Source organism: Notothenia coriiceps, unplaced genomic scaffold (assembly GCF_000735185.1).
Source record: "Notothenia coriiceps isolate Sejong01 unplaced genomic scaffold, NC01 NC01_scaffold00024668, whole genome shotgun sequence".
Lineage (NCBI taxonomy): Eukaryota > Metazoa > Chordata > Actinopteri > Perciformes > Nototheniidae > Notothenia > Notothenia coriiceps.
In genome coordinates, this window is record NW_011357369.1 from 1,741,856 (window position 1) to 1,752,768 (window position 10,913).

The 10,913-nt window shown below is 41.7% G+C and overlaps 2 protein-coding genes across 2 annotated transcripts in view; one reads left to right on the top strand and one right to left on the bottom strand.

The window, feature by feature from the left end:
- The window catches only part of LOC104955675 (Fanconi anemia group M protein homolog), a 430,065-nt gene that overhangs the window by 314,859 nt on the left and 104,293 nt on the right, over window positions 1-10,913 (top strand). The gene's annotated exons all lie outside the window — the stretch shown is intronic.
- The window catches only part of soul3 (heme-binding protein soul3), a 326,159-nt gene that overhangs the window by 310,554 nt on the left and 4,692 nt on the right, over window positions 1-10,913 (bottom strand). The window contains exons 2-4 of the mRNA XM_010782905.1: window positions 4,036-4,130; window positions 3,044-3,185; window positions 2,727-2,910 (exon numbers count right to left, since the gene is read on the bottom strand). Coding sequence (XP_010781207.1) covers window positions 2,727-2,910; window positions 3,044-3,185; window positions 4,036-4,130 — 421 coding nt within the window. The remainder of the gene's footprint in view (window positions 1-2,726; window positions 2,911-3,043; window positions 3,186-4,035; window positions 4,131-10,913) is intronic.

Below are 10,913 nucleotides of genomic sequence, written 5' to 3' on the forward strand. Positions count from 1 at the left end.
ATTCTAAACGCTAGTCTGAGAATGCTACGAGCAGTCGGGGTCGCAACCTCTGGCACGCGTGCCACATGCACGTGGCACGGCATAACCAATGCACACTAGGAATAAGGAATAAGTCATTATTTTGTTTTACGGAGTCCATGAACGAGACCCGCCGCCAGAGCGCGTCTCCCCGCTCACCCTGCAGAAGGAAGCCATGCACGCAACGCACGCTACCCAGCTCTCTTTAACTCCAGTGACTTTTCTGTCCGCTTTCAACTCCGTGGTTGCATGCTGATCGTTTCCAGCACGGAGGAAAGACGTTCACAAATTGCAGTACCAAGAAGGACTCACAAATGACGCCAGTTTGCGTGGGCTGTGTTTTAGTTGAAAGCCCAGTGGCGATCTGCTCAGTCTCCATCGAACTAATATATGCTACAAAAGGGCGGACTGCCATGGCTGTGTGTTGCATTTCCTGGCGGTGCTCCGCAGACCGTAGTCCAGAGAGCAGAACACACAAACTAAGGTTCAATAATCCACTGAGCGAGAAGATGGAGGAGAGGCGACCGCTCTTCTTGGGAGGCCGTTGCATTTTTATTTAGCTGTATCTTTCGTTTCTTCACAAAATACATCAGACCTCTGTTTTTCCTGCTTCCTTCGTTTCACTTCAAGAAACATACACACGTTTCCTCACCTGTCGCTCCGCCACCACACACACACATTGCACAAGCCACACCCCCTCTCTCCTCTCTCTTAAAGGACAGCGGATCTCATCCACTGTGCATGACCCTAATATCATAACATGTGTGCCTCTGGAAAATCACAGAGACGAACGAAATCGTCCTTATTACTTATGCCGTTTAAAACCAATTAATTTTAAATGTGTTAATTCGGCATCAATGTAAGTTGCGCCTGACAGGTCCACACACTGCTTCCCCTTAGCCGGAGCTCCCCCGCCCTCCTGCCGATAGTTCACGAGCTTCAAGCTCCTCAACCGCCCCCCGTTGATAATTCTCGATCGTTGGCACGCTGATCAAAAAAAATTTTTTAAATGGCACTTCATATCAAAAAGGTTGCCGACCCCTGCTCTAGAGTAACGGATGAACAGTTGAGAAAGTTAGCGTAAACAGTGGAAATATTTAACTAGCCAAAGAAAAAGTTTGAAATATACGATATAACATAGCAGCTGAAATAGTTAATTGGAAGTAGGCCTAATGGATTTTAAATGTTTGTTTAAAACTTTCAATAAGATAAGATAAGATAGTACTTTATTGATCCCAATTTGGGAAATGTTTACGTTGCGGCACCATAAAAATACATGTCATTGTGCAATAACAATTCAAAGACTAGAAATAAACAAGAAAGTAGAAAATATAAATGTTGAATTTAACAAGGTATTACATAAATATATATATATATAAGCACCTTAAGTAGTTGACTAGCTGAAAGCATTTGATATTCAGTTGAAATAGTTAGCCAGTTTAAGCTCAAATGAATGAATACCTGGCTAAAACATTGACAATTCAATAATAACATCTTAACTAGTTTTACTTTTCAACTGCTGAATATAACCATTGTTTCTTTCTCTCTACTCCCCCAGCCCTGTCACAAAACCTCCTCCTTAATATCGCCTTGTGCTGCTTAACTTTACATTTGTATTTTACCGTGTGACTCATTTCCAGTATATGGATTCAATCGTCATGTATTTTATAAGAAGTCTTTAAATGTTCTCCAATTCTGGAGGCGTGGTGCTGAAAGACACTTTCCCACTTATCCATTTTACATTTCCCATCTTTTTTTGGCACTCATCCTCCCTTTTTCATTTCCATCCAACTCATCTGAGGGTCCTCTAAGGGAAATAATGATACGACTGAAGCATGAACCCAATCAAGTCTGAGCTCTGATAGGCCGACAAACGCATCCCCATTCCTTGATCGGAACTTTGATTGACAACCTCTCATAAGCGCAGTTTAAAACGAGCTCACTTAAACAGATTTGTAGCCTTCATTCGCAGGAACAGATTGTGCTCTCATCCTGAGTACATAATGATTCATAAATGTCAGTTATGGTTATTACATTACATTGCATTTAGCTGACACTTTTATCCAAAGCGACTTACAATAAGTGCGTTCGACCAACAAGATACAAACTTGAAGAAAACAGAATCATATAAGTACATCAGGTTTCATAGAGCTAAAACATTTCAAGTGCTACTCAACTGGCTTTAGATAAGCCAGTCCTTTATTAGTATATAAGTGCTCTGTTAGTAATTCAATCGATCGAAGTGGAGTCTAAAGAGATGAGTTTTCAGTCTGCGCCGGAAGATGTGCAAGCTATCTGCTGTCCTGATTTCAATGGGGAGCTCATTCCACCATTTTGGAGCCTGGATAGCAAACCCACAAGTTTTTGCTGATGGGAACTTGGGTCCACCTCACAGTGCGGGTGCAGCGAGCTGTTTGGCCCATGCAGAGCGGAGTGCACGTGCTGGGGTGTACGGTTTAACCATGTCCTGGATGTAGGAAGGGCCAGATCCATTCGCAGCATGGTACTAAAGTACCAGTGTCTTGAAGTGGATTCTAGCAGTTACTGGAAGCCAGTTTATTTTTATTTTGAATGACATATCTTTGTAGAGAAACTCAGGGATACAGTTTCATTGGTTATACAACTAATCAATTAGTAGACAACATTATATGATCGTTGGACAACTAAAGATTTCTTTACTTGAGTACAGCCCTACATTCTCAACTGACCTTGAGTATACAGTAGCGGCGGGCCAGATCTCTATAGTGATGTCGGTGTCATTGGGTTGTGGCGGCTGGGCCTGATGCTCAGTGGGAAGACAATACGCCACCCTGACGTCATTGGAGATCGTAGAATGACTCTCATCTGTGGTCACCACTGTGACGATGGGCAGCGTCATGCCCAGGTAGCCTTCTAGAGATGAAAGGGAAATAAAAATAGATGTTATTAACTGTAAGACTTGCTTGAAAAACGAATATGAAGAAAAGGCAGGGACATTGAAAGGGCCATAACCTTATTTGAAATAGTCCATTGTTTGTGAACTCACCCAAGGAGTTCTGCTGGCAGATGTATCTCATAATCTTCATAAAACCATAGCAGATGCTCTGTTCATAAGTTTCCTCACGCATCGTTGTACAAGCCCAGTGGCCCTTCTCGTACTGGCGTTTCTCGTACTGCAGCTCCCCACACTGAAAAGGATAAGAGAAGACTGGGTTGTAACTTGAAATACTCATGAATGCTGTTTCAAATTAGATGATATCTTTTTAATCAAATGAACTTATGCTATTATAACTGGAGAAGGATTTTGAGAATGCCAGCAACAGACGTATAGACGGCTAACGGCTTAGTACAAAAGTTGTAAAACATAACTTTGTGCGTGTATGACATATTTTCATTGACACATTTATAAAACTTGGTTTAGACTGAATACATTTTAGCTGATGAGGTTTTGTAAAGTTATTATTACTGGTGCATCTTTTGGATTTTATTTTTACTTTAGTTACAGACTGTCAGTTAATATTCTTCAGTTTTTTGACCCTACTGTTAACTATCCAAACAAGATATATGATTAAAGCAGCTCTTCAAGTTCTAGCTAGATAATTATTCTGAATATTTAGATGAATCAGTGATAAAAGTAATACTTTGTTTCGTACTTTATTCATGATTAATTGAGAAAACGTCCCCCTTGAAGTTCAAGTGAATGACCTACTGTTGGAAATCTGCTTCCTGTCAACGTGCTGTCCTGAAACCTGCTCTAAGAATAGGGGGCCATGATTGTCCTTTCTTTAATCGAAGTCTCCAGCCAAGTTTTAACGAACTAATTGACTCAAGTTAAACCAATTAGCCCTCTTTATTTATATGGTCCCTTAAGGAGTTTACATGGCTTATTGTATAGGGTGAGATGGTCATTATGTCAAATATAAATAGCTGACCCATACTCAAACAGAACAGCTAACCTATGTTATTATTATATAGAAAATGTACAGAAAGACATGTTTTCCACCAGCTGAACGTATTTGTCTTTTTAAAAGTAGATACCTTTTCTTTGCGTCCGAGCATAGTGAAAGGGACGTGTTCTCTGCTGCTGTGTCCTTGGTTGTTGGTGGTTAGCTGTTGAATTGGCTCTGCCATTTCTGCAAACAGACAAACAATACTTAGTCAGTTCAAACAATGTAACAACAATATAGATATTAACGTGTACAGTACAGTGATATATTTCCATACAACTGTTTCACACCCGCATTAGGTCTGTAATAGAGCTGCGAAGACAAGTCAACTAAAAGAAAATTAATCGTCCACCATCTTGATCTTAATTGTTTTCATGCTTAAATGGGAGACATTGAGTTTTTTGGCTGTTGTATAATGCACCCTCATTTCTAGTAATCTACTGTCAGGCAGTGTTGGTACTACTTTGCGTGAGGAAAGGCTGCCAGATGGGCAGAGCGCTGTGCCAGGATGTCGCAGAGAGTAATGTTCATTGGAGCTGATGGAGAGAACGCTGATTAAAGCTGCCCAAGGCCAGATATAGACTTGAATTAACAGAGAGGGACTACAGCAGAGGCCAAAGCATTTGAAATACTGGAGCAACTTTCACCTAGTACCACATTTTTTTATTAAAAACAGCATAGTATGGATCTAAAATGTGGTGTACCCCCTTATGGAACTGTAACTTAAGGACACCTTGTGTTTTAGTGTGGACAATGCCGCATAAAACTATGACTACAGCAAATCATTCACTAAGTTGTCAGTGAATTATACATTAACAGGACACTGTTATTATAATGCTAATGTTGTCTGGTCCAATAATGCCAATATATTCCATTGTGAATCTGTCAAATACATGTCAGTGAAGGTGAACCCAATCCAATCACATTTTGTCAATCAATATCATGGTGGAGAACTGGGTCAGTGGTATCTGTGGTATTTAGGTGATCAATCCCCCCCAACAAGCTGTCTGTGTGAGAGGACCTGAACGATACGAAACTCATTGAAGATCTCATGGAATCAAGGTTACACTGTAAATCACTGATTATGAGGAGTGGCTCGGCATGGAGAATGACCCTGTACGTTTGACAGTAAAATATTACCCGTCAGTTTATGTCTGAGTCCACAATAAGAGGGACAAGGGAAATAAAACACTTTAGAGCTTAAACCGCTGCATGGTTGTCCACACACACAGGCACGTAGCGCACGCACGACCAAGCAAACTCATCAGTTTCTATGGCAGCACCTGAAGAGCCGCTCAGTGTTGACGCACAACAGTCAACACACACAGTTTTTTTTACCTGAGCTTTGTAATCAGTGACAGGCTGCACGTTCCACTTTCAGTCTGGTCTCTGTTCCACTAACCTCTTGTCGGCTATGTTGATTTTCCATCTTTTTTTCTTCTCTGACAAATCATTTTGAGACGATTTAGTTTTTCAGCTTTTAACGACTTCACTTCCCTTTTATAGTTCAGACTATATCCTACAGATAACCAAACTCTACAGTAGCACCTCTGTTCAACGCACATTGTTTTCCTTTTAAACAAATTGCACATAATATACACATTTAAAGTATTTAAACATCATTCCAATGTCAGAGATATACACAGTCAGGAAGTGTAATCAGCAGTGGTAGAGCTAACCAAGAACTAAAGTTAGAGTCGAGCTTGCTGTAGTAAGTGGTGAACGAGCAGTCTGATTTGTAACTTTTCTTACGTAAAAGTTGCATAATAATGCAGCAGAATTGTTTTCTACCGCGTGTACTGTTAAAATAATGTGTGGTGTCACATTTCCGGTCAGATGATTGAGATTATTAAGTAGAAACATGGGGCAGTGTGTATTTCATGTTTGTATAACCCCTGTATGGAATGAATGCATGTTGACTGGCCTGTGCAACAACACTGAAGGACACACAGCACAGAAACATGTGCACACTTGTTTTCTTTAGTCTCTTGCAAACACACTTACAAAGTGGAAAAATGTCACAACAGATTATTGTGGGAAAATATCAGGGTGTAATTACGTAGGGTTTTTGTGATTTTGCAATAAAACACTGCGGTTTAATTTATTTTTTGTTTATTGGGTGCGCTTAAGGTGCACTTTGTTTTTAACTTTTCATTTGGTGTTCACTAAAAAACATTGCAGTGCCCATCTGAGACTCTTCTGAGCAATACATTCCATTTTGTTTACGAGCTACAAAGCCTGCGTGCATCCACATCAGTTGATGATTTCTGCTCCTCTGACCTAATTTTTCTTTGCAATGAGCCATTGTGGATATCCTTTGCTGGAAACAAAGACGATATTATTTGCAAAGACTTTGACTGGAAACAAAGACGATGGAAATCATAGTCTGTAAAGGGCTTTTGTACATTACTAATACGTTGTATTTTAAGAGTCAAACATGTAAAATGGTACAGATGGGTCTTGCTATAGATATCATTTAAACAATGAATGCATATTTTTTTCACACAAACAACAACTAGGTGGTTGCTATGTTTTAGCATTAGCTCATGTTAGCCAGTCAAATGAACTCAAACAGCCTGGAAATCAGAACTCCCACATTACCCCTGCTCCATCCCAATTAGAGAAAATGAGTTTACTGTGGCCTTGTACTGGAGTTAGCAACAGTGTCGTAGTCCAGGATTTAGCAGCCACAACAGTGATTTTCGTACCACGTCCTCAATTAGTGGGGTGTTCTGAGGATAGAGGGAGGTGAACATGCCGCTCTGTGTTATTGGACTCTAACAGGTCACCTAGTTAGATGACAAATACCTAAAGAAGTGGGTATGGGTCTGCATTTAGAGGGAACAACACTGGGCAGTGACTGCTCTCTAATAATTCCCAATTTGTTGTTTTATGTCCTATTCTTTTATTCTTAGCAATCTGCGGAGCTCGGCACACACACACACACACACACACTCACACTCACACTCACCCTTATCTTTTCTCAGCCGCGGTACTCCGCGGAGCTTCGCACACCCACGCCTGGCTGTGAGTGTGCGTGTGTGTGCTCAGGCTGAGTTTCGCGGTGTCTCGCAGACCCCACGCAGCAACCAGGAAACGACACCAGTAATCCAGCTCAAACTGTCGCTCAGAACAAGTGGACAGGTTTTGTCGTAACCAAGAGTATTGTCCCGTACGCAGAATACCTCATACCACATAACGGAGAGCAGGATGTGCGGAACAACCGAGCGACGGCGCGGGGGAGGGGGTATACTCGGGTGACAACCAGTCGTAACGGCGTGAGACAGCCTCAATAGTGGTGGCATGTCGCCTTGTAGTCACTAATCAATGTTACCGGCAATCGTTGGGTCTTTTACTGTGTGTCATTGACTGTTCTTTGTCTACTCTTACGACGCAGCCCTTGACCCACGGCGCACGCCCTGCGACGCCCCGAGCGTCGACGNCACGTGCTGAGGTGTACGGTTTAACCATGTCCTGGATGTAGGAAGGGCCAGATCCATTCGCAGCATGGTACGCAAGTACCAGTGTCTTGAATTGGATTCTAGCAGTTACTGGAAGCCAGTGAAGGGAGCGGAGGAGCGGCGTGGTGTGGGAACATTTAGGAAGGTTGAAGACCAGACGAGCCGCTGCATTCTGAATTAGCTGCAGATGTCAGATGGCACATGCAGGCAGACCAGCCAGGAGGGAGTTGCAGTAGTCTAGGCGTGAGATGACGAGAGCCTGGACCAGAACCTGCATTGCTTTCTGGGTCATCTGGGGACGTATCCTCCTGATGTTGTAAAGAGTTTATCTTCAGCAGCGGGTTGTAGCAGCGATGTTTGCAGTGAAGGACAGTTTGTTATCTAGGGTCACACCCAGATTCCTTGCAGTCTGAGTCGGGGAAACAATAGAGGTGCCGATGTTGATTGTCAGGTCAAGAGTGGGACAATCTTTTCCCGGAAGGAAAAGCAGTTCAGTCTTGTCAAGGTTGAGCTTGAGGAGGTTATAATCAAAATGGGTGTGATGGATCCTTTTTGTGTGTTGTCAGTAAATGACACCCTTCTTTTGGTTTCCTCTTGGCATGCTTTGTTGCAGGGGATTTGATTCATCAGGGTAATGGCAGAAAACGTCAATTTAATGAGATATAGCTTATATACATATGGCCCCTAGTTCTAAAAGACCTGTGTCTGTCAAGAGCCATAAAGCAATAACACTCTGGCAATAAAGGACAACCATGTATGAACAATGTATAATTGGTGGTTGCCAAAGAGAAAATGGAGTAGAGTAAGTATGGATTATAGTTAGAGGAATGTGCTCTTTGCATAAGTAGCTGTTATCCTAAGCCTATCAGAAGGAATTAGTTCCGGCATTGTGATCCATAAAAACAAAAGTGAAACCCTTTCGACTTAAACAGTGTTCAATAAGAGTATAATCCGTTGTATTAAAGACTGAAGTGTAAAGCAGTTAACCGTTAGCCGAAGCATTTTGAAAGTGTGTGAGCATTTACTGTTGAAGTGGCCAAAAACACAAATGTTTCTAGAGACCCGATGCAATATTTGCTAATAGTGGGATTTGTCTGTCTAATAAAAGGAACCGTAAAAAAAAAAAGTCATCCTTAGCTCATTAAAAAACACTAACCCAGCACTTGTCCCGCAAATAGAGGACAGAAACAGTGTCGGGGCAGTAAAGACAAGGAGGGAATAATCATCAAGAGGTTTTTCGGGAATTATTTTTCTAAACCATATCTCTTTACCTGCTGCAACTGCTCGTATCTTGGCTTTTTTCACCTTGTGTGCGATCTTGGCAAAATCTGCCGCTTGAGACGTGTACTTTTGCTGGATCTACCACGAAAGCAGTTTTGAATACTTTTCCAGGTGTGTGTACGTCTGCTGTTTCTTTGTTGACAGATTTTGTCACTAGTGTCACAACTGTTCAAAAAGCAATACTTGTGGTGTGTAGCTGCAATCAAAATGAAGGTTGAGTTGGGAGTTGGGTGCGGTTTGAGCAAGTGCGGAGGAATCATGTGGGAGGAACCAGAGGATTTAACCACGTGCTATCTGATAGTTTCCATCAATTTCTCATTATTTCCCAGTGATGTTTTCTTTTACTGTTCTTCCCTAATCATCGTTCCATTTTACTTTGTTTACAATTTACAATATATCCACTTCTTTTTACTGGGGCTCAAGTCAATTTCTTTATTTTTTATTTTACTAGTATCTGAAAGTAAAATCCGAGTTCAAACCGGGCCAGCAGGTAATACATTATAATATCTTTATTATCTTCCACTGGCTGACAGCCAAATCGAATCTGAAAATGCTCTTTGGAGGTGTGTATCAGGATGGTTGTGTATCAGGATGGTTGTGTATTAGGGTGATTGTGTATCAGGATGGTTGTGTATCAGGATGATTGTGTATCAGGATGGTTGTGTATCAGGGTGATTGTGTATCAGGATGATTGTGTATCAGGGTGATTGTGTATCAGGGTGATTGTGTATCAGGGTGATTGTGTGTCTGTGTGTTTGCTATTTAAGTGGAATGATCTCTCATCTCTATTCCTGTCTGCTTCCTGGCAGGAAGTTGCATCATACTGTATGCATGAACATTTCAATAGAAATGCACTGTCATGTCTCTGCATCTGAGTAACCTTTTCCCACATTTCAGAAGGTTAATAACTTTGACGTTTGTCCACACATTGAAGTTAAAGTGACAATGTGAAGAAAATGGTTCAAACACCTGACTAGATTCAACTTGTCATCACACAGAAAATATACTTGCTTTAGATTAGAATCTAGTACTTCATTCATAATCAACTTATATTAATGTCCATTTTTTGACGAGCTTGTCACTTTTTTAGTTGACTTCAATTCTTTATAACCACCATAAACTCAGACACTCTGAGCAAATCATCTTGGCAACCAGGCAAGCTCCTATACAATGTCAAATACAGTATGTGCTGGGCTGCTGCTCTTTTTGGCAGATGTCTAAAATAACTAAGCCTAATTGGAGGGAAAAAGCCAATCCCACAGTGGGTACTGAAGTCATTCGGCTCTAGACCCGAATACATGCAGAGTGTTGCCCAGAGTGGGCTATAATGCTCTTTGCCTTCATCTGTCACACCCACATCATGTCATAGCTCAAACGGGAGATGTGAGATGCTGTACGCATTTATGCATGTTTATATGAAAACTGCATGCATGAAAGCATCCACGTGTGTCTGCAGACATGTTCATGTAGGAAACGCAACCAACTGGATCCTACTTGTGTTGGCTAATGTGAGAACAAGACAGATTAATCATGTTTTCCTCATAGACATTCTACACGGGGCTTTAAACAAGAATAAACACTGACAACGGTGTCATTTACCTCGTCAATGATGTGCTAGACACATGTCTCGCCGGGTTAACGATTGTGACTGAGTGTCATTCATCTGTACATACAACACAGACAGCCCCCAGGCTTTGTTCCTATGATTTGTGCTTTGGTAAATGGAAATTATACATTTCACTTTCATATTGCCTTATCCGTGCAATAGGACTGTCGGACTGCACTTGTCTTTTTCATGCGTTTGTATGGGGGTTGATGCTCAACAATTAAAGCACAGATTTGGGCACTTTAACCAAGGCTACGCGCAACAGTCATTGTACTGCAACAATGATAAGGAGAAGCCGAGTGTGGGAAGAACACAGCGTCTGATTTGGCTGTAGTGCTGCCTTCTGTCTGATCTTCAGCTAAAAAGGCCCTAACTCCTACAACAGGCTTATAACCCCTTGCTAATCCCCCCTTCTGACTCATTTCACTGCAGTTTGAAGCTCTCTTTTTAAATCTCTTGTTCGCTCGCTGTCGTGCATTTGCACACAAACACACACACACACACACACACACACACACACACACACACACACACACACACACACACACACACACACACACACACACACACACACACACACACACACACACACACGACACACCATGCTACTATTCCCCAGTT